The 24,646-nt window shown below is 40.4% G+C and overlaps 1 protein-coding gene across 1 annotated transcript; it reads left to right on the forward strand.

Annotated features, from left to right (window-relative positions):
• The first annotated feature begins 2,383 nt into the window (after positions 1–2,383).
• Positions 2,384–19,357, forward strand: FAM81A (family with sequence similarity 81 member A). Its single transcript, XM_048317679.1, has 10 exons — positions 2,384–2,472; positions 4,464–4,831; positions 6,156–6,223; positions 7,496–7,769; positions 8,542–8,660; positions 13,736–13,865; positions 14,998–15,104; positions 16,199–16,334; positions 16,718–16,913; positions 17,328–19,357. Exons 3-10 carry the CDS (start codon positions 6,177–6,179, stop codon positions 17,465–17,467), a joined length of 1,149 nt encoding a protein of 382 aa, XP_048173636.1. The 5' UTR covers positions 2,384–2,472; positions 4,464–4,831; positions 6,156–6,176; the 3' UTR covers positions 17,468–19,357.
• The last annotated feature ends 5,289 nt before the right edge of the window (positions 19,358–24,646 follow it).

The raw sequence follows: 24,646 nt of genomic DNA on the forward strand, positions 1-24,646 counted from the left end.
TAATTTTTTTCCCTCAGAGGGAGATTTTTTGAAACATTACACAAGATTTTACAATGAAAACTTTATGCTATGATGGGCAACCTGATCTAACATCAAAATTAGCATTGCTTGCAGCAGGGAGTTGGACCATATTCCCTCTGAGGTCCCTTCCAGTCTAAATTGCTCTGTTTTGTAATTCTGTGATTATTTAAGTGGGGCTCAATTAATGAGTGAGATAGTTGAAGACTCCAGAATAAATTAATTTTATTGTTGATGTTGTGCCTTGATAAAAAGATTGTGATATGAATTTGCCTTTAAGAAAAGAAATCTACATGTTCAGTATGAATTGCACTGAAGATGTAATGATACAAAATACAACAGTTTAGCACTCCTTTAGTTAGAAACATCAAGAAAGTGACACAAGTACAAAAAATAATGATCTCTGATAACACAAGATGTAAAAAGCATCTGTATGGGTCAAACCAAAGACCATTCGCCTCAAATCCTGGTGGTGTGGATGCCTTGAAAAGAGTGTAAGAACAAGAATTCACATGTCCCCTCCCTATCTCTTGACCTCCACTGTTGTCAGAGAAGGGCTAGAGGGAAAAAGCAGGCTGAGAGCCGAGCATGGAGGTACGTTTTAGTATTATTTTCAAGACTGCAGTAGGAGGTACAAATGTTATGTTTTTAAATTAAAATAACTTCAGTTGATCTGCTTTAACTAACCATTTGCTTTCAAGCCCCACTCTGCAGACATACGTACTCAAGAAAACACTGGGTATCCAAGCAGTCCTTTAGCAAGAAAAAACACTTAGGTGAACCAAAACTACACAGGGGCATAAAGTTAGTCCAGATATTTGCCAGGTCAGGGAATACAGCCATGTACATCAGTAAACTAGAGCAAGTTCAGCAGAGGCCGGTGAGATGGTTGGGAGCTGGATCCTGAGGAAGCAGGGCTTGCTCAGCCTGATGAAAACAGACTTTGGGGGACCTGACAGGGCCCTCCAGTATCTATGATGAAGTCATCAAGATGGCAAATTTGGACTCTTCATAGTGGCACATGGTGAAGACAACAATATAAATGCAAACAAGAGAGGTTCAGACCAGATACACAGATAATGTTCTCTCTTCAGCAGCCAAACAAGCATGGGAACAGGCTGTCCACCGAAGTTGGACAGTCTCCATCCTTGGAGGTTTTCAAGAGTAGGCTGGGTAAAACCCTGAACGACTGTATTTGGCCTCATCAATCACCTCGCTTGCAGCAGAGGTTGGACAAGTGTTCTCCTAAGGTTCATTCCAAGCTGAATTATCCTACAATCTTACTACTCTCAGTTCATATTTTTCGAAGCACCTATGGCATGTTTTCTTTCTGGCCTGATCCTTTCATGTGGGAATTACTTTAAAATAAATAGGTCAATCAGAGTGTAGATTCAGACTCCACCTTGCTTTTTACAATAGACTGTGCATGGTATAACCCTTTTATCCTTCACATCTACCTAGTTCCCAAATCCTGCAATGGTTTGCCTATACAGCAGTATGGGATGTGGCATGGATTTTAACTAAAATCAGAGACAATCTGCTATTTCAGAGCGAACTGGTGCAGTAAGTTCTTCTCAGATTTCACTTACACTTTATTTACCCATGTTGGTTGTATCAAAGTCCAAGGAATGACACAAGCAGGAAACAGAAGTGAAGGCAGACACACCCTCTGTGGACTTTGTTTTTCCAGTAATACTTTCTCTTAGCTGACACACCTCTGCTGGGCAAGCAGATGGATCTTATTTGCTGTGATATATGAAATTTTACTGAAGCTGCATGTTAGATCTTGTTTGAAAATGTAACATGGAAATTTTATAAACAAGACTAATATTTGCCATTGATTTTAATAATCTTGTATTCTGACAGGATTTGATATATGCTCTGGAAAAACCCGTGCTTTCAGTCATACTCTCGGCTCCTTTGCACCACTAGAAACTCAAGAGTCACTGCTGTTTTTCACCACCGAACTTTCTGTCTGGAGGCCGGCGTTTGCTGGCGCGGGAGGCGCAGGCACGGCCCCCGCTCCGTTCGCACCGCTCGCCCCCCGTGCCGCAGGGAGCGCCGCTGTTTGCGGGGCCCTTCCCGTCCCTCCGTGCTTCCCCAGGATCGGGCACTGCCGTGAAATAGCTGCGAGGAGGGGGCGATGCGAAGGGCTCCCCCTACCCTGGGCGGCAGCGCGTTCCCATGGTGACGGCGTCCTGGCAACCGCTCCCGCTCCCGCAGCCCGGCCTGCGGCGGCCGCCCCACTCCCAGCCGCTCCCATCCCATCCGCTCCGCTCCGCGCAGCCGGCCGGGAGGGCGGGCGGACCGAGCCCCGGCCGCGCACCGGCGGTCACGGCGCTTGGGAACGGCCGCTCCCGCGGCGGCAGCGCGCCCGGAGCGGAGCGGGGCTCGGCCGGCGGCGGGGATGCGCGGGAGCGGCGGGCAGCCCTGCCCTGCCCTGAGCCGTCACCGGTGAGTGAGCGCAGAGGCTGTCCCGGCTCTGTCCCCCCGCGTTGCATGGCCATAGTGTGGTGTTTGCACCGCGGTGTCCTGTCGGCTGTCGTACACCCCGTGTCCCTGCAACCTTCGTCGCACCCACCGGTGACCCCCGCACCGCGCGGCCGGGACCGCCGGCGGGCCGAGCCGCGGGCAGGGCGGGCAGGGCAGGGCAGGGCAGGGCAGGGCAGGGCGCTCAGCCTGGTGCAGGCGGGGCTCCGGCACGATCCCCCCCCGCTCACGCCGCTCACGGCGGCTCAGCACGGGCCGGCACCGGGGCCGATCGCACCTATTTTTCCAGAGGGCCCTTGGCCTGGCTCGGAGCCCCCCTGGCTTGGCTCGGAGCCCCGGGCACGGTCACCGCGCTGCCGGGGGAGTCCCTCCGGCACCCATCGCACAGCGCGTGTTCACAAGTGTCACAGCCGCGCACAGGGGTTCGGCACGGGTCCGGTTCTCCCTGACGCTGCCGAGGTCTGACCCATCTCTTTGCTGAGCTGCAGCACAGGGACTTTTTCGCCTACTCCTAAGCGTTGCCCCAAAGCACTTCAGAGTAACACCGGGAAGGATCTGGCGGCTGCCGGGGTGGTGCCGTCACACGCTCCCTGTGCAGCGACAAAAGCGGTTTCTATTTTAAGAAGAAAAGAGTGATTAAAGTGTTTGCCTAGGCAGGTATTTCAGTCTGCTTTGATTCCCGTGTGACTTGTGGCAAGTCACATAGCCTGCCCCGTGCTTCACTTCCCTACCAGCAACAGAAGGAAATTACATTTTCAGGGATAATAATGCTTCCTACCCCACAGGCATATTGTGAGAATGAATGTGAAAAACACTCCGAAGTGCGCAGACATTACGGCATTAGATGTAGGTTATCATGGAAAATGGGGAACTGAATGCTACAAATGTGATTATTCTTCAAAACACGAGAAATGGAGATCCCGCAGAAAATAAACACGCAAGGCAGTCTGAGAAGTGGGGAAGGGATGCCACAGCACAAATAGCAAGGAGTGAACTGTGCATTGCTAGAAGTGTCTCTTCATCATGTCCCATGGATGATTTTTTTTTTTCAAGCTTTACACGTCTGATGTCAGTGGCTTAAAGAAAAGATAAGGAAGCACTCCACATTTGTAAGGAAAACCTGCCTTAAGTATCCAAGTAAACTGTTATTTTTGGTAATCAGGCATACAGTTTACAAACAGGAAAAAACTTTTATCTTGTCCATGTGACAAGTGTATTTGGAATATTCAGTAACTTAAATCAGTCAATCCAAATTTACTGGGTTAATATATCATGACTTTAATTGCTATAGCAGTATCAAGCAGGAAACATCATTAAAAAAAAAAATTAAGCGCCTATAACCAGTATTTAAACTGGTATCTAACTTGACCCCAATTTACTGCCATTAAAAGAGCCCTGTGAAATTACACTCCTTTGAATCTAAGCATCAGAACATCTTATGTTTTCTATTTACTAGTCTAAGTTGGTGTTACACTCATAGAGGAGAAATCTGTCATTAGTTCTGACACCTGTTTATTGCAAATATCTCCAAACTGCAGGAAAGTTTTCTACAACTGCCAAACAAGGTCTTAAATCCTTTCTGGCTGTTGGATCAGATCAAGAAATCTGATATCTGATGATGAGATACTTCACTGTGTACTGAGCAAAGTGCTTAAGCTAGCAATAAGAAATGAATGAGAAGTTCATCTGTGTAACTTCTGTTTCATAGCCACACTTTCTCCAGATATTTGCATTTAGCTGCATTTCTTATGGTAGTCTGGCAGAAAAAGTTAAGACGTCAAGCAAACGTATGCTTAGTTTGCTGCAAACATTATTTTTCAAATGATAATAAATGGGTACTGAAGGCCGTGAGACTAAAGCACTGTTTGGCTGGTTTTTATAAGGTGTATTTCACTAAATTTCACTAAGATGCTGCTAGATGTACAGACTTTAATATTTGTTCTTTGTTTTTCTAGGTAGCATCCAGTGCTTTGCTGCTGTGGTACACATAGCTCTTCTTAAATCAGTGGGATAATTCCTGTGTTTCCAGCTAAATTGTGCTTAAAGATCATTACATGTATCAAGATCATTAAAATGTGTCACTGAGAACTGGGTGCCTGCTGGTGTCACCTGGTGCAGTCTGGTGGTGTGACCAGGAGGGACCCCTCGCAGAGTGCTGCCATTGCTTAAAAATCCAACTGAGAAATGACAAGTGTGAGGAACAGACTGCAGAACTGGATATTCAGTGTCTGTGCAGCACTTTGAATGCAGAAGTCACCACAATGATCCCCAGCTCTTATACTGTGCTTTTTACTTATAGCCATGTAAGAACCTAAACAAGGAGGTAGGTATGGTTATCTCCCTTATATACAGAGAAACCGAGTCATTATGCATGGAAATAACTTGTCCGAAGTCAACAGGATCAGAGACTGAGCAAGGAATTCAGCTCAGACCTTCTGAATTCCTGTCTGGTGTCACTGCTGCTCAGCAACCCAGCTTCTCTTAAAACTGCTTTTTTTTTTTAATTTGTAGTTTCCGAAGCACCGTGCTATAAATAGAACACACACACTGTGACAATGTTTGCTCTCTGCTTTCAGGCAGTGCTTTCATACATTTCTAAAGCACAAACATGCTTTGCATTTCAAGATCTCAAAGGGTAGCCCTATTGCTTCTTCACTATCAGTATTAGACTATTGTGTTTCCATAAGCCCATCTTTCCCGGATTGCACAGAATTTCATCAGCAACTGTAAAATTCTTTTCATACATCAGCCTTTATTTTGCAGTGAGGATTTTAGGTTCCCAAGGAGATCAGGCTCAGGCCATACTCATTCTCTTTATACTTAAAAATGTTTATTTGTTTTATGTAGGGGAGATTAGTTGGATTTGATTGAGGCTAATATCTTCTTCATTCATTTCTGTCAGTGGACAAAGCTGCTGAGCCAGGTACTGGTCTCACAGTAAGACACTAAAATATCTTTCTGAAGCTATTTAATAGACCTACTCTGCTGCAATGTCTGTCACAGTCTGGCTGGCTGTGTCTAAAAATTAAAACCAGAATTTATATACTTACCACAGAAGAATCTACTTACAACATAAAGTGTGGTAATTTAGATTTGAAGCCAAAAAATAAAAGACTCAATTTCGATAAACTGTGCTGATGTCACATATTTTATTTAGGTTTCTGACTGCCAATGCTTTTACCTGAAAAACACCTTATCCCTAATAATCTGCTGTGATGAAACACTTGTATTTGATTCTCCTCTCAATATTTTCTTAAGTTTTATGACCATCCTGTAGATCTCACTTTGTTATTCATTGACTAATGATGTCAGAGACCAGTAGAAGACTGGGGACAAGAACTTTGTTTACCTCTGCCCTGCCAAACCAGTTCTGTGGGTCAACAGCAGATTTCAGTTTCAAGGCTGTCAACCTTGCCTTTTCAAAAGTATTGTTTTCACTATAAAAAGCTTTTTAGCAGTGTTTAGTCTTCATTCTTTTGTATCAATTTTAATTTGCATTTAATGCATTAGCAATATTTGAATGCCAAGATCACAGATGTCAGCATAATATTGCACTTTACTTAAAGGTGCACTTAAAGCAAAAGCATTAGGTCATTTCAGTACCAGATATAAACTATTCAATAATTCAATTTTTACTTTTTCAACAGACATAAATTATTGACCAGAGAATGGCCCACCGAAGCCCAATCTTCCCAACCCTTGCCCCTTCTGAAAGGTACAGTCTGGAATATAAAAATTAAAGTCTTCATATTGCAGAGTATTACGTGTCTCTTAATTCCCTATATATAGTAATGCTGTGACTTGGGACTTTGGCAGTAGTGTGCAAAGCAAAGTGAAATACCGTAGACATTCAAATCATGGCCCAAATCACAAGTCCTTACTCAGCTTTTACTTAGCCATTTCCCAAAAAAATTAAATAGCTTAAAGTCTCACTGACTAGAAGTCCAAGAATACTTTAGCTAGTGTTCTAATAGCATGGAATGAGCTGTGAAAACAGAGAGCCAAAAGTGACCTTTGTTGGAAACCTCATACATCTCTATCAATATCATCATGGTCAAACTGAGCTGCTAATTTGGCTCATTAAACAGGAAACATGAGAACACACAGTAAATAACAGGGTTCCAAACAAAAGATCTCCTCTTCCAAAGTGGGGTCGAACTTATAAGCAGGTATCCTCTGCTTATACTTCTGAAAATTTTGTTATTCTTTACAGAACACAGTGGCAGGAAAAGGTTGTATGCATTAGCAGCTTTTGTTTTTCACTTTCAGCACCCATGAGCTCTACTGCTTTCCATGGGAGCTATGAAAAGCAGAGCACTCTTCAAAAATCTAGACAATTATTCAAGGTACCCAAATGTAAGCTATTTTGGAGGGAAATTTAACTTCTAAGACTATGAGAAGCTTGTCATAATTTCGGTCTCACCTCAGTTTCTATGCCCACATACTGTCCTGTCCAGTTCACGGGGGAACAAGCTTCTGTATGGTATTACAGGGTAGCTATAGAGACAGAAAAGGGATTGGTACAAGATACTCCTTTTTAATCCTGATCTGTTTTCATTTAATTTACAATACCTTCCTTCAACAACAGCTGTAACCAAAGTTACAGCTTTGATTAAGCCTGAAAACTGTAAAGACAAATAACATTACTTTTGAAACTCAGTAAAAGGGTTTGAATTTGGATTCTTAATCAAATTATAGTTCTGATTTGTAACTGCTTTTATTCTGCTAATGTCCTTTCCTTAATATCCTATGCTTTTGTAAGCTTCCTAAAGACTATGAAAAAGAGCCTGACCTGCCTTTGTACAAGACCCACGGTAGCCAACACAGCACCCACTTATTTGTAGCAGTGGGTGCTCTCTCCATGAGTATTTTGGGGCTTCTCCCTGGCACTGCCAGTACTCAGATAGTGTCACGCTGTCTCCAGTGCAAAGGCATTGCAGAGCTTTGTGTGAGAAGTTAACAATATGTGGTTATTCTTCTCCCCTAGACGGGTTCGAAACATCCCACTGCACAGCCAGGCACTGACAGCGGTCCCGCTGGCATCCGCCAGCCTGGTGGATCAGCTGGAGGACAGAATCCTGAGCCATGAGAAAACAACAGCGGCTCTTGTGGAACACGCATTTCGCATTAAGGAGGACATTGTTTCCACGCTGCACAGAATGCAGAACAAAGGGGGGGGTGACCGGTTGGCAAGGCAACTCCTGGAAGAACACATCCGAAACATAACGGCGATAGTGAGGCAGCTCAACCGGGACATTGAGGTACGGCAAGAACGTTGCACAGCACTAATGCCACCTCAGTTACTTATTCCTTCTAATTTCCTAACAAAGTTTACCATAGGATAAGTAAAGGTCAGACGAGGTCTGAAGATCCTGTAAGCTCATAAATTGTTTTTACAACTCGAAAAAGTGTTTGCAAATTACATAATTCTTTTGGTGGCTATGAAAATAGCACAGGATATTAGCATATAAACACAGGAGCCTTTGTGGTTCTAATAAGCTTGCTTTCAAAAGCTGCACTGGAAAATCTTGAAAAAATGAATTAATGCGACGCTAATACCCAGCTCAACTTCAGTCCAAAGGCTGTGCTGTATAAACACTAGGAAATGCCTTAGCTCTATAATAAACTTTCTTTCCCTTCCGACTCACTGATGACACAAAGTAACAAAACCCAACTGCTCATTTTTATGACCCAAGGGTAGGCAGACACATGACTTCATGTCTGACCTCTGCTGCAGTGAGCAACAGGGGTGTGGTGGGGAAAAAGAACGGAGAAAAAAAAAATTAAGTCTCCATTTCACTGTCAAGTTATACATTATATATATTATGGTATTTGCGTGCAGATTGGACACTAATAATAAGAAATAATAAAATACCTAAAAGGTATCTGTTTTAGTATATTACAAAGCTTTTAATAAAGTAATAATAAAATGGTATCTGAGGATACTGAACTGCTGAAAAATAATGAGTGACATTTTAAGTGTACATTAAATGTGAGATACTGAGTTTTTATTTGCATATGAATGCTCTGTAGATGCTGCAGGAACAGATACGTGTCAGAGACAATCTCAGCTATGGAACAAATTCTACCCTGAAGAGTCTTGAAATGCGGCAGCTTTCTGGCCTAGGAGATCTTCGGGGAAGAGTTGCAAGGTAAAAGTCGCCATGGAACTGTGTTTTGGGGGCTAGCTAATCTTGTTTTAATCCTGAAGTATTAATGATGATGGGTTGAATTCAACTTTGGCAAAATTCCAAGGATAATTTTGCTCTGTGTTTTCAAGAAAATGAATAATAAACATTTGCATTCCAGTGTTACATATTAAACTTGACAGTATCACCCTTAATTCCTAAGATTCCTGAAATTAATTCTAAATAAATTACTTCAAATTCCCTAAGAATTTGGATTTGGTTCAGCTTTTAAAAAGTACTGTGGTTAGACTCGTGTCTTTGAAACACGTTAATTAGCACAATTATAAAGGCAGCATGGAACAATCTGCACTTGCGAAGAACAAAATAGTTGCACATTTTTGCATATATTTTAGAAGTAAAAATCTGCACATTCAGTTAGTGGTTAGCCATATTAAATCCCACATGGGCTACGTGACACATAAGGAACAGAAAACTATACAATAACAGAGGTTTTACAGGCTGCCCGAAGCTCGAGGTTACAATCGTGCAGCCACACAGACTTCAGTTGTGCCATCAATGACACATTTACAAACCCCAGCACAACAACATTTGCTTAAGTGCCTGTAAAGTTGAACACGAAAGACGGAGGATATGTACAGCTACAGGAAAAGGATGTAACCTGGCCTATGGTTGCTTGGCTAATAACTTTGGTGGAGTTATACTTGTCCTGAATTTGTCCTGTTGTTTATCTTGTACTGGTAATTTTGCTTTCTTTTCTGCATGTCACCTGATTTTGTTATAACCTTCAGCAGCATACAGAAGTGGATATTCAGAGGGGATAATCAGAGAGGGATTTTCATTGAACTAAGGTTTTCTCATAAATTACACAATTGTCTGACACTTCCACTGTTACTTTCATAGCCCAGTTCGTAAAAAATCTTTTAGAGAGGTTTCAAAAAGAATTAAACATTTAGTAAGTTACGCACTATCCTTTAGCAACCACAGAGGAACTAGTTTATTCTGTCAAATTAGAAAATTGATTGAAAAACCTATAGGGAGATACATATATCTATCCAGCTGAGAAATCCCCCCAAAATGTACATGCTCAGATCTTCCTGCATCTTTACATAAAAATACTTTGAGATCATACTACATCCTGAGAGGGTTCTGTGTGGAGCAACACTGTTACTGACACCTTGGGAAGCAAAATGTGGTGCCTTTGCCCACAGTCAGGGAAGTCAAGAGAAGAAACTCGTGCTGGCGTGGGCTCCACAGTGGAGCCCTGTCCTGCCCCGAGTACTCGCTGCGGGAGGGTGGGGACGGGCACAGGCTGTGCCAGGGCTTCTTCCTTTATTTCCTTAGGGCACCACCCTTGTACTGTGCCTGGGTTGCAATTTATCTGCAAATTGTATGAGATTATACCCATGTGCCTTGTGTCAGACTGTGTGACGAATGCAGGTTATTTGTATTCATTCCTGTAAGAGAATCAGTTTATTGCCTTTTAACTGCTACCTTCTATTCTGCATTCTATGCTTCTATTCAGCATGCTCTTTACAAAAAAAAAAAAAAAAATCCTGAATGAGGAAAAAAAAAATCTTCCCTTAATCAGAAAGCAATTTAAAGCAGTGTTCCATGACAGAAGGCTATTTGCCTTTATTTACAAACATATTCTACTTTGCAATTCGTGTTCCAGTGAATAATGATTATAGCACTAGCTGGAGATTATGGTCAAGACAGTGGTTTTTTGTGCCTTTGGCACATTGCAGAAACTTTCCCTGAGATAAACACCTTCTGATTACTCTAGCCAATGTTCCTTATATAAAATACACTTTACGCACCTAATGTACTTTTACCTCTAGTCCTGTTAGCTTCCAGATGAGTTCAGAGTGAAACATGAGAAACATGATCAAGTTACTGTGGGTTACCAACTTCTTGTGCATCAGCTTTCAGCCACAGCCAAGGTACTATGTGAGGCTCAGGCTGCAGTAGCTCTGAGTGTAGTGTGCAGAAGGACAGTGGGAATCAGTTTAGACAGTGAATCCCAAAGCCTGAGCCCTTTGTCATGTAATAACTTTAGTGTCCACCTTACGATTCTGGCCAAATTTCAGTTCCAGTAATTTCATGCATACTAAATATCCTATTCAAGTTCAGTATTGGAGAGAGGGGTGTTTATTTCCTAACAGCATCTGTTCTGTAACATGTCAGTATATCATCAAACAATTGCCTCATTATTTCTTGAGGCCTGGTGCTTTTAATGATGGAAACAAGGGATCTCTACATGCACATGCAGTCCTGAAGCACAGCTCCTAAACCACACTCCCCACAGCCCTGCAAGAGTGAGATTCCAACATACCTCGCTCACATCACAGAATCTAGATTGCAATCTTCTGATAGCAATCTAATATTGCTATCAGAAAATGACAGAACACACATTACAGCTCATGTCTCTGGATCCTTTCTCAATAAGCACAGTTTATTGATGAACTTGTAAAGTGTTATCACAGCCCTGAATTATTGCTAAAAATCAGCATTATTATTAACTTTAAGAAAAAAATATGACATCTATAAAATTCAGCAACACATTTAGCAGAAAATTAGATAGATGCCAGTAGATCCATTTCTCCAGCCTCCTGTCCCTTTTGTTGTCAATTTTATATAATACAGATTTACCAGTTCTTTTTCTAGTGATAATAGATCATAAAATTCATTAGTGCCTTATCATTTATTTAGAGAATTACTTGGGGATAATGAGCATTTGTCTGGAAAGTTTAAATCCAGCAGCCTGGTTGGAATGGTAGCAGTAGCTCTTCATAAAAGCTTCCTGAGAGCTGAAACATCCAGAGACGTGGCAACTATGTGTGTTCAAATTGGGCCTACTTTGCATATATAGATGATTTTTTTATCTACATTATAGAACTGATTCATTTCAGACAACCTGGACTCATTACACATAGGCAGATTTTCCTGCTGCACAGATTATGAGTCTGATGCATCTGGGCTGCACCACATTGATGAACTCCCCAAGAACAATAAATGTGCTGCTCTCTGGCCCTTGCTGTGTGGGAGGTGGCACCACGAGGGCGGCTCTGGGCTCCCTGCCCCAGGCCAGCACAATCCACCAGCTCTGATGCTCTTGCCCAGTGTACCCACTGGGCACTTCAACTTGCTTTTCATTACCTGTTCTCCAGCTACTTGTTTTTCACTGAAACACTGGCATTTTAATTGAAACATCTCCTGTTATAATAAACCAGGAACATTAAAAGCTCTCTCGATACTATCACAGCATGTACATATAGCAGCCAGCTGCAGAGTACTGGCACAGTTCTCAGCTTTATCTATGCCCTCTTGATACTGAACGGAGCAACTACTTGTCTTTTGATTTCTTTATGCTGAACACTAATACTTTCTTCCAGGCTGAAACTAATCATGTGTTTGAGAGTCTGTACAACAGATATAGAATATAAACCAAAATAATCTGATCTATGCATACCAGGCGGACATTAAATTCACAGAGTCAGAATCTGATTGTTTCAGTTACCATGGAACTACATGAACCCTTTGACCACATAACTGAATTCCATGAAGAAGAGAGATGCTCTGTGATTAAACCCAAACCACTAATTTACTTTAAAAACAATTACAGGTGCTTGCTGTTTACATTTGCTTCAGTAGTTTCAAAGCTGTTGCTTTTTATATTTTCCGCCATGCCTCAGAGAAACAAAACTAACAATTTTTTGGAGCCCACATTTTTTGGTGACCAGATGCAAGATGATTTCATTCTTCTGATTCTCTCTGATTGTAACAACATGGAGAGATTTGGCTTCTCTTGTCCTTCTAAAGAAACGGCCTGACTGTGAGCCCTATAAATTGTTCACTGCTATGTAAACCCTAGCCAGGCTTCCTGCAGATATTACTGACGGGTCTCACAATGCCGAACTGCTCCACTAGAAATTAATTTCCACAAGTTTTATAATGCCTATGTGCTATTTTACATTACTGATTATTTCCATATTGGAACTGTACCATAATAATAAGCAGATGCTCCATTTGTCATTTTAGCTGTGGCTTTCCCTTCACGTTTAATGATCATGGCAGTTCCTGTAACCGAGGTGATGAAAATGCATGTTGAAATGAAAGCCTTCAAACTGAAATGTGACTAAAAAGATGACAAAGTGTGTCATTGGTTTAGGTAATGACTTAACATGCCCCAGCTTGTTCCATTTGACTGCCTTTTCTCCCTCAAATTATAACTGCTGTCCATTCCTCATCAGTTTCCTAGATCAAATTTGGTAACATTGATGATTACATAGTTCCCTTAGCAAAAAAAATATATATGAGTCATACTTCACAGAGGTCTTACTCCTGAAATCACAGTACTCATATTTTTACAGCTCAGTTAATGCTCTTACTGCATTACTGTAGATGAAATCCACCTGATCAAATTATTTTTGAAACCTGGTAGAAAACACACATGTTCTATAGCATATTTATCCTGAAAATGTTACAGCATCAAGAAATGCTCAAATGTGAAGAAAGGAAACAATAATTAATATGTTCCAGGACTTCATTTTATAGCCTTTTCTGAGACAAAATTGCCATTGCTTTCAGTGACTATTTATTTACCTAAATAAAGACTAAGAACCATAAAATTTGTCCTACATTGTTAACTACCCATATTAGCTGCATACTGTTCCACAAAAAAAAGCGAAGCTACAATAATGAAAAACTGGTCCTCAGTTATTTAGGCTCCTAATCGTGTAGGTGAAATCACACACAGTTTATCAAATATCTTCTGGAGTATGAAAAAAAGACACGGAAATGAAATTCTGCATCTTTGCATTTCTGATTTCCCTGAGTGATAATTCAGCCTACCCACATCATGTCAGTGCCAAGAATCAGACTACGTGACCTCGAGGCCTATTTGGGAGCACTTTGCTGAGTACTATGAGATGTATTACCATTCATACAGTCTCATATGACATTGCTTTCCTAGCCAGCCAGGAATTTCACAGAAATGGCCAGTATGAAATTGATAATTTAAGAAGCCTGGACCTTACATTCTATTTGGCTGGTGCTTTGTTTTTTATCTATTCAAACAGGTGTGATGCTGGGTTAGCCAGGCTGTCTGCAGAGCATAAAATTACGTATGAAAGACTTCAGAGCCTAAGTAAAGACCAACACACCTCCAAGCTGATCTTAGAATCTAAAATCAAAGAGGCAGAAATACAGGTATGGTATTTAGACCAAGGCAATCCCTGTACAGGTAAGAGTTCTAGTCTAATTCATACAGACTCTATTACTGTTAATTATTATCCTGGGAGGTCACAAATTTACAAATGGAGAGGTGTATCAGCTCCCAGTCCTTATTGCAATGACTGTTGGTACCTAGCTGCATTACAGTACTGCTCTAACTGGAAAAGGTCCTTGATTTCTGCCTTCAGCATGCTGTGTACAAGGGATTAGTATGCAAAGGCACATGCTCAACAAAACTACAACAATGCAAGCCTCTGTGTCTTTCAGTGTATGTTTTTGGCCTTCCCAGGATGATTCTATATGTATTTAAACACAATTTTTGAAGGTCTGCAAAAAAAACCTGGCTTTGGGTTCTGTGAATCCATTAATCTGTCTGTCAGGTTTCTCTTCCATTGGGTTTGAGAATGGAAGTGAGCACTAGATACAAGCAGAGACTTGGAGATATGAAGAATCCTTTCCCTTAATGTCATATCTCAAGGCCTTCCCATTTTCTTGGTCAACAAAAGTATTTTACATCTTCATTTTGTGGTAGGTAAATGGTTAAAATCCACTTTGCCTTTCTCAAAAGCCGCAGTGTAGTATATTAGCATGCCATGAGCATGTTTGCATGCATCTTGTAATGAGCCAGAACAGTATGCTTTGAGAAAGTGGGATGATTGTTTTGAAACAAATATTTTCTTCTAGTAAGGTACCCCAGTTAAACCCAGCACTTCTATCACTGCAGTGGTCATTATACACAAAGTGATGGAGCATATCCCTCAATATTGGTGGAGCACCTTGGCACTTGTTTATTCTGATTATGTGGCAACTTGGAGATGTATGGATCATGCAAATTCAGCTGACGCAAGGGGGGAGCAGGCAGAGGTTTTCAAGGCAAAACTATTCATATTATTTAAGGCAAAAAAATTACAGTTTTCAAAATGTGGGTACTTTCATACTGAGAGATAGTATATTTTCATGATAAAGTAAAATATGCAAATTCAGTAATTTTTTAAATGATAGCAAAAGTGAGCTCTCTGTAAGATCTCCTCTACTGTTATGAAAATGTCCCAAATGAAACTGTGATGAAATGCTGTTGAAAAATAGTAAATCCTGAATTTTGTTTCAGATTTCTCACCTGCTGAGCAGAGTAGAGCAATCAATAATGCAACAAGAAGCAAAGCTGAAGATTGCCTACAAAGAGAGCAACCAACAGCTGCAAGTCCTGGACACAAAGTAAGTGCCTGGGAAGCCTTGCTGCTGCTGAGCACCTTGGGAGCATCAGTTTTCCCAGTTTGGCCTCATTTTTCCCAGTCTGACTGTTGTAATCTTCAGGCCTATAAAAGCAGGAACCTCTTTGAATACGTGTGTTTGCTCCACAGGTATTACAAAGCACAGTGGTCTGTCAAGAGGGACTTGCTTTCACCAAGAATTCTGTCCCAATGTAGTTAGGTAAATATGAAAAGTTCAGTAAGTCCTTAGTTAAGTATTCAGGCAGTACTTCTATTAAAGGACACAACTAAGGGTTTTTGTCAGAGCAGCCTGGTGCCTTTCTGCAAGAACTGTACGAAGCAATGAATGCTGGAGATGGCTGTCCAGAGTAGGGGAAAAAGTTCAACTGAAGTTAGCAGGAAGCAAGGCACAGCACTCACAGAGTGTTATTGCTTTAAATTGGCTTCAAATACGAATATAACTGAAATACCTAAATTATTAATGATAAGATACTCTGTACTAACCAGACATTACATGGGGTCATTATATTCAATTCAGATGTTAACTCCTCTCCAGGCATTTCACTCAGTAGCAGTCCTGGTATAAGCCATCCACATCCTTATTTTTACTGCTTATTGCCATCCTCATGCAATCCGTGTTTCATGTGTTCACTAGAGAAAAGAAACAGTTTCACTGGCACAATTGGTTGGTGTAAAACTGAGGTAGGTACAGGCAATGTAAGTGGGGCTACAGGAACCAGCATGGTCACCAAAATAAGTGGCCACCAAATCTTTGTTCAGATTTAAGACATATAGACATAAAGTTTATAATCTGAATGGATGACCATATTCTGTTTTCAATGTCACAATTAATTTTCTTCTATGATTCAAATTTGGTGAAGTTTCATATAAATTTGCTGTGCCCTTTCGCCTTTATTTTCAAAACCAGTGTTACCTTATGCAGTTTAATAGCCTTAAAATTCAAAGGCTCACCTTAATGTGGTGAGAACAATGTATTAAATTGCCATTTTATGTTTTTATGAAAACATTCATTAAAAAGTCACTGTGGAATGACGAGTTCTTCTCCTTTGTATCTGCTAATTTCTATTGTGCTCCTAGATTAAAAAATGCTGTTGAGGAGCTCAGCAGTCAGATTTTGTCTGCACGGAGCTGGTTGGAACAGGAACACGGAAGGACTGAGAAAGAGCTTGTGCAAAAAATTGACCAACTCTCACTGACTTTTAAGGAAAGCACTGTAAGTTTCACTCAAAAGTCCTACAATACTTCTCAGAAAGCATTCAAAAGCATTATTAATAACTAAGATGATGTAATTGAGATAGATATTATTTGAGTGAGATTTTCAGACAGCCTCAGAATTTGCCTAAGTCTCTTCATCGATATCAAGTGTAACACCCACAACCTGAGAATCTTTAAATGAATCTGGTCACTGCTAAATAGATCAGTATTTTAACCTACACTAATCAAGTAATTTGAAATGATTTTATGAAAAATGATAATTCCTTACATTTTTGAATTCCAGATAAAAGATGATTAATCAGTATCTATTTAATATTTTTAAAAGGCCACTGTTACTTCATATGCAGAGTAAATCATTCAAATTCTTTTTTCTGGCTCCAGGAAATGAGTGAGAGAGGTATTGAGATGAAATTCAACCAAATGGCAGAGAAAATTGAGAGAATAGAAGAAATGCAGAAGATAACCATGGAAGCACATGACGCAAAACAGACTGAAGAAAAAATAAATATTCGCATTGTCAAACTTCAAAATGAGATAAATGAAGATATAAAAGAAATGAAAGCGGAAGTTAATGCTGGTAGGATCATAGTTATCAAGTTCTTTATTCTGTCTGAATTGTGGTAACAGTGATTGACTCATACTAATATATAAAATGTCTTTGCTTGTATCAAAGTAGTTTAAATACTTTGGGGGCAGATGTAATGGCTACACCTGTGGCATTAAGAAGGATTTTCACTAAGTGTGAAAAGCACAGCAATAAGGGGTGACATCTTAACCAGCTTAGAAGTGCTTGCCCCAGAGCAGGTACAGCCATAGCTTGGCTGCCATTGGGGCATTTCTGCCACCAGCACACAATGACATCCCATTTTCCTTCAGAACCTTTGCTGTGTTCCTAGTGCAAAGCACAGTGTTATGGAAGTGCATTCTAACAGCAATGATGTGATACTCTTGTTCTTCATGATGAACTAATGTAATTCTCACCTGCAATTAGGGTTTGCAGCTATCTATGAGAGCATTGGCTCTCTACGGCAAGTTCTAGAAGCAAAAATGAAGCTGGACAGAGATGAACTACAGAAGCAGATCCACCAAATGAAGCAGGAGGTTCCAAGATGGGGAGAGGCTGGACCATGACTGCAAGATTTTGTCTGAGAGATTAGTGTTTACCTGGCTAATTAGGTAGACTGTAGTGTTGTTCCAGTCTGTAATGCCAATTACCTGCATGTACCAAATGACATGCTGCTGCTGCTGCTGCTGCCACTGCTGCTGCTGCTGCTGCTGCTGCACAGGTGTTTGCTCACAGCAGTAAATGCAAGCTCTTCATGGATAACTGGCAATGAACCTTCAGAGCTGAGGTGCTGATTTGCCACTGCACTACTCCAGTTGCTGTCAGGAAATTAAGCACTGTGTAAAACTGGAGTAATACATTGGTGAAGCTGGCACCTAGTTTGCTAAAGGTGTTCCAGTTTTGCAGGCTTGATCAGGCAGCTACACGCTTTTATATATAAGCACCTGCACCAGACCCTCTTAAAAAAAAAAAAAATAAAGTCAAGTTGCTATCATTTCCTTCCTATGAATTTGGCAAGGTTCTCCACCTTGATACAAATTACTTAGTTGAGATCAATGGACATTTTTACAGTGACCTTCTCTACTACTGACTTCCTGGGAAGACAATTCACACTAAACAGACCAACCTTCAAAATCTAGATACCATCAGAAAATCCTTGTTTAGGTTTGCAAATATCCTCTGTGTGCGAGAACTAAGTAGTGTTACATTAATATAGTTGTAGACTAAGATGATTCATAAACAACATAAGGAACTTAACTTACATGGTCTTAAGTATTATAATCTTTTAAAATTAATAACCAGGGGGAGTTGACACAAGACAAAAGATGTATATAGAGTGTTTTTTACTGGGCATGTGTCCTGTGACTTGCTTCATTATATTCATAAAAACTTAGAAAGGTTTGAAAACTGAAGAGAAGGTGATTAAACTAGTCTGGAGATTGTAATGTAAAATAAAATGCAGTTTATGATCTCTTTAGAAATTTTCATTAAAGTAAAAAACTGATTAATCATATTTAAGTAGACTTTAATAATTTAGCAGACTCAAACTGCTAATTGCATTCACATTATTTCCAGATAATAATTTCCATTCCCAGATGAGATTACATAATGAAAATCAGCACCCATGTGGCATATTATCTAGATAGAAAAAAATATATATGTTGTTTCTACGTGTTCATTTAGAGCATGATATATTGTTCCTCATGTTTGTAAGCCATGAAGGATTAAACCCTTATGAACAATAGAAGACTTTAACCAGCATCCTATTAATTCATACTAATAACAGTAATTAAGAGACAAAAATAATATTAATTAACAGAATTTACATTACTGTTAACCTAAATAAACTAATACAATGTCTCTACACTGTACTTAATGGACCTTTCATTCAGCTAGTATTGGAAAAATACATGTTTAGTTGGAAAATCAGTGGCAAATATCACTTCATGAAAGACAGTTTGGCCCACAGAAAATAATAAAAAAAAACTGCTTCAAAAACTTACAGTCATTAACTTCAGTAAGTCAGTGTAGCATGTAAAAATCAAGAAAATGCATACATCTTTACAGGATTAACACCTAAGCTTATATTCATTTCCTATATAGTTGAAAGTCACTGAAGTCTCAAAGACACATGAAGATTTTGCAGCTCTGGCTTCCAATGCTCTCTGATGAAAACCAGGAATATCAGAGGCAGTTTGTTATCATCCATGTCCTGTGAAATATATTTACAATGGCAGCTAAGGGGAAAGCCCAGTTCCCTAAAGAGAGACAATTAAACACTTGTAGATATTTCTCAAGAACTGTCTTCAAAATTAAATCTTACTTCATGTATGTATTCTTATCTATTCTTAAATATTTAGCCATGTGCAGTGGAAAAGCTATCACTGGTGTTTCATTAAAAAAAAAAAAAAAAAAAAAAGAAGAAGAAAATAACAAAGTGTCCAGTAGAAAAGGGAGAAAATCCAAAATTCCAGGGAAGGAAAAATTCAACTCTCAGTCTCTCTCCGGAGAACAAAGCAGCTGAACCACTGGCCAAAAAACTGTCCTGGGAGCAGCCAGCCGGGTGCTTCCTCCCTCCCCTGCCACAGCTGGAAACAAATTGCTATCTGTGTGTGACCTTGAACAAGCTGCAAACTGCTTTGAAAAAGTTTTGCTCAGTTTTTTCCTTCCCCCTCTCAGGCTCAGTTTAGAGGCATAGAAAGGCACAGGAATTAATTTCTGGGCATAGGCAGTGATATGGGATACACATCATAAGGTCACCCCAAGACACAAAGAAAGAAACAAAAAGAGACAGACCAAAACCAGAATCATGTTTTAGTTCTGTAATTGGAAGTCTGTACCTGAGGGAATCTGGTATGAAATTAAAAGCATACAAGGAATCAGAGAAACAATTTATATAGGAGTTTAATAAATTGTTTCTCTTGTAAAAATCTTGTGTGATTGATCCAAATATAAAACAATACATGAAACCCTATATCATTTTACTTTTTCTGTTTTAAAAATGTTTTTTTCCTAAATCTCAGCTAAAGCCAATAACTAAAAGTCTAAATAAAATAATACACAACCTACTGCCAAGCAGTGTCTTCAAACTCTAAAGTGCTAAGTGGAAGAAGGCCCAGATCAAGCATGTCTTGTCTGCATAGTCTGCCAGGGAGTGCTTGTATGTGATAAGTGAGTCCTTCAAGGGAGAATTTAGAGTCCCTTCTGAGGACTGGAGTATCTTCTGATCATCTTAACCTGTTAAGCAAAATCCTCTCCTCAGACACAGCATCCCCTCCAGGGAACAACTATGAAGCCAGGAGGGCAGTGCTACAGACACTGGGCTATGGGAACTTGATTTTGCCAAATGGAAACTGATTCTGAATACTGACCTGCAGAGATCCTGTAAAGCCAAATAGAAGGAAACAGCAGTGCCTGAAAGCAGAGCTGTCCCTTTTTTTTTTCCCTTCCACGCTGGTGTCCAGTGGGTTTCCTGTGTTCCAGTCCTTCAGGGACACCAAGGGCTTTTGATGGTGGAAATAATGTGCTTTCTTGTTCAGCACAAGTACTCATGCTATAAGTCTGTTTTGTGCACCAAGTGCAAGTCTGCCAAACCCACAAAAGGAAAAAGGTAGTGAGGCAGTGTTTGTGTGGATGGCACTCGAGCAAACAGAAGGAGACTTGGGAAAGTATAATACTAGAGGGGCACAAAATATTATTTAAATCACAAAGTTCACTGACACATAAACCATAAACTCACTGAAGGAAGGACTGGGAGGAGCCTTAGGAAGTCATCTGCTCCATCTCTCCACTTTGAAATAGATCCAACTCTACCTAAATTATTTGCCGTAGACACTTGTGTAACTTGCTTATAACAATCTTTCAAGAATGAACCATTGACTAATGCAATCTATTCCACTGCTTAAAGAGGATTGCCTTGCCACCCAAATACCTAAACTAAACAGACTCCTGATAGGACAAGACATAATGGCCTTAAATTCCAAGCACAGAGGATCAAAACCTAATTTATTACATTCTTTCCTGTGTGTTCATTAGTTTTTTAAGGCAATCTACGTATAACAGAAGATTCTGAATGGAAATGAAGTTTCACAGGGATATTTGCCAAATATTTCTTAATTTTTTTTTCTTCCTACATCCATAAAACCCCCACCAAACCAGCAACACAACCCAAAGAAACCACCAGCACAAAACCCCCCAAAAGCCAAAAGCAGACCACTTGCTCTCATGAAGTTTTAAAATCTTTCTTTTGTCAGCTATTTCACATGCATGAGGCTTAAACCACTTGCAGTGTGCAGACCATAGTATTCAGTCAGCTATGTAGCACATACTGAGTGTCAAAACTCATTGGAAAACGTTTAACTGGAGTACATGGCTTTTACACTAGCATGTGGTAACAGTAGAACCATAGTACTGTGCAGTGAGGGACTCAACTGGAATCAGAATTATGTCAGTAATTACAGAGCAACTGTACTGTTTATACTCACTAAACAAACCAAAGGAATGGTGCAAGCAAGAAGTTAAAAGGATGACCCTAACGTCAACATGTTTATGTAGTACAGTTTCGTGTTGTGGATACCTTTATATTGTGGATATCTTTGTCATTACAGTCTGATATAGTTCAATAGACAGTTGCCACGTTACAGAAAAACAGTATGAATGATAATGAAGAGCAGTGTATTCCTGTAACATCAATTTAAACTGAAATGCAAAATTCCCTTCCCCATTTCTGTTTTGTGCTCCACCTTCGCAAGCATCTGGCCGTCTGGGGCAGAGAGTGTTCTCTGTATCTAAGAATTAAAGTGCTCATTATATATGTTTTCCAATAATGGAAACGTCTAATAAGAGACATGACAAACTGATGAAGCCCTCCCATGTGTAGAGGAGGAATTCCTCCTGTGACACTCCCCACAGTGTAAGAAATTCGGAGGCAAATTTGAAAGAAGCCAAGGAAATTGGGCGCACGGCCTCTACTCAATTTGCCACAGGGTGTCACTGTTACTCTTGGCAAGTGAAGAACGAGTCTCAATGTACCTGTGTTATCCGTAGATGCTGCATTACCACTGGGATGGGGCCGGAGTATTTAACAATACCATGCACTTTGACAAAAGAAAAAGAAAAAAATATTCTCAAAGTGTCGCTCTGTAAAATCTCAATAAAGGCAGATGATTAATTAAGTAAAATGTTCTGAGAGTGATTGTGATGCTCCTTCAGGCAATGCATGAAAAATGCCAAGTGGGGACCAAAGCTCTCTGCTGCCTTTTCTGTCAGCAGAACTCTGGTCAACACAAAGCATTAGAAAACTCCAAACAAACTCCCAAACCCAGAGAAAAATCGGGGACAGTTCTAAAGCACTAGATCTTAAATCATGTACAGCTCAAAGAGCAATGTGCCTTCCACACTGATGGTCCCAGGGGCTGCTGCAGACGTGCAGGAGAGGCTCCTCCAGCACTGCCTCCTGCTCTGAGACTGACTGGGGCTGAAAGACCCCAGGATAACCTCAACAGTTACTACAAGATGAAGCTCTGGGCCCAGCACAAAAAGCTGCTCTCAATCCATGCAAGGATTATCTCAATAAATAATACAGCGGAATAGCCTCAAACATTACAAAATACGTGAGAAAGCCATGACTTTTTTGGCACAGATCAGTGAAAAAATGCTTTGAGCTCAGTGATGTACATAGAACCAGCATCAAGTTTAAGAAGAAAACTGAGTAGTAATTGTCATAATACAAAAAACCTGACATGTATGAGAGGGTGAGTAGGAATTGCTGGTGAGAGAGGAGAAAGGAGATTTGCTTCTAGTAGGAAGGAATTAAAATAAAACACCATGCACTGCTGCACATACTCCAAACAGTTCCTCTTATTAAACCTGACTTCAGCTTCTGCTAAGGCTCATTTTCTAATGCCACTGCAGTAAAACAGGCTTCCATTCTATGTGTTTGAAGTTGAAGCAGACTGTAAATGAAGACATATTTCAGTGCCTGTGCTGTCTCATGGTTGTGCTGCCATTTCCTGATGGTATCAGGACTGTGAGGCAGGCACCCACCCTGCCAGGTGGCCTTTGTGATCTTGCCATCTCCACCGAAAATAACTTAAAGTCTCAATAATAGCATATTAGAGTATATATACAGCTGCATATATAACACTGAATTTCCATGTTGTCCATGGTCTTTCATCTTCACTACCTTTGAGAATTGTAATTTCAGTACATTCCAAGTACCCTACCTTATATAAATCATGAAATTCAAGAAAGGTATAATGACTCAAACTAGGGCTTTTAAAATGCAAATAACTGGAAAAAACAGAAGTCAAAACATACTTTATGCTACTGCCATGCTTTGAAAAGATAAATGCCAGCCTGTTTACTACTATAAATAATAAACCTTGTTCACTTTACAAAGATCTTACAGGGATTGATCACTTTGTATCTTACACAAGCTTGAATATGCGAAGTTCTGTGACCCAATTCCACATATGCTTTCCTTGGTGAGATTAATCTTCCTAAAATGAATGTGGCAGCTCACAGTGTAAACTGCTTGCTTACCTCTTTGCATGTATTATGTTTTGTGTTGCAAAACAAAAGGGACTGCTGGTCTCTAGTATGGTCTACTGCTACCTTAGAATCATAGATCATTTAGTTTGGAAAAGATCTTTCATTAATAGCAAAATCTTAACCATTATTTAACATTTTGGGTTTCCAGTTAGTGTAGACTAACAAGACAAAAAATGAGTAGTGTAATACTATCAAGTGTTTATTTTAGTAATGTATCTCCATTATCCAGAGTGAGGGGTGATAAGGAAAATCCAATATTGACATCATGAGACAGAGCACAGTGGTGGGATACTGAATCTCCTGATAGATTTTGGGCTAGTTTGGGCCCATTATCTATAGCTCTGTGCCCTTTATTTCAGTAAACTACCTAGTGGTAAATTGATATTTGCATTTATCAGGTTGCCCAGACTGTAGTAACTTCCACACCATGTTAAATTTAAAAAAATAATGAGGAAAAGGTGACAAAGGAATTGAGTATTGTTCTGTCCCTGAGGCCCCACTGCCACCTGATGTCACTATTCTTGTCAGGCAAAGGCAGGCAGGCAAGAACTGCCTGTCTGCAAGAACTGACAGCTCTGGAAAGGATTTCAGCAGGTAGGAAGCCCTAGGGAAAGTCATACAGATTATTTCACTAAGTCAAAAGATTGTGCCTTATGGACAGCACTTGTTAAGACAAATCCATTAACCAGGGCGAACACAGAGATTCAGTTAAGGGTGAGTCTCCTTGAGGTCTTCTGGGGATAGGCTGGCACTGCCTGGCACAAATGGGCAGGAACTTGATATGATGAACACCACATCAGGGCAAAAATCCTCCTCCCCTTGCATTACTACAGCTTGGTTCCCAGTAAAGCACACTAAAGCAGGAGGAGCTCCATAAGTCAGGCACCTGTCTGACACACAAGATCGAAGCCCAGGCAGAGACCAAAGACCCTCATACATTTAATATCGGCTGTGAAGCTCCTCCTGCCTGTCATTGGCTCTGGAGAGTCCTCACCGAGCTACAGGAGAACAACTGAGAACTCGAGGCAAGATTTAAGCGACAGGGACAGGAATGGAGTCATCTGTATACTGAGATAATCACCCGTGTTTGCATCTGGAAAGTGCAAGGGAATATTATGGCATTAAGGACAGAACAGCAAGACTTTCACTGAGAAGATATTTTAATTGTCATTCAGAAGTAGAAGGATAAATAA

The sequence above is a fragment of the Corvus hawaiiensis genome, chromosome 13 (genome assembly GCF_020740725.1).
Source record: "Corvus hawaiiensis isolate bCorHaw1 chromosome 13, bCorHaw1.pri.cur, whole genome shotgun sequence".
Taxonomy (NCBI): Eukaryota; Metazoa; Chordata; class Aves; order Passeriformes; family Corvidae; genus Corvus; species Corvus hawaiiensis.

Coding starts and splice junctions, on each gene's coding strand:
- FAM81A (XM_048317679.1), top strand. CDS start 6,177: ATGGCCCACCGAAGCCCAATCTTCCCAACCCTTGCCCCTTCTGAAAG. Junction 6,224..7,495: donor ACCCTTGCCCCTTCTGAAAG/GTACAGTCTGGA, acceptor CTTCTCCCCTAG/ACGGGTTCGAAACATCCCAC. Junction 7,770..8,541: donor AGCTCAACCGGGACATTGAG/GTACGGCAAGAA, acceptor AATGCTCTGTAG/ATGCTGCAGGAACAGATACG.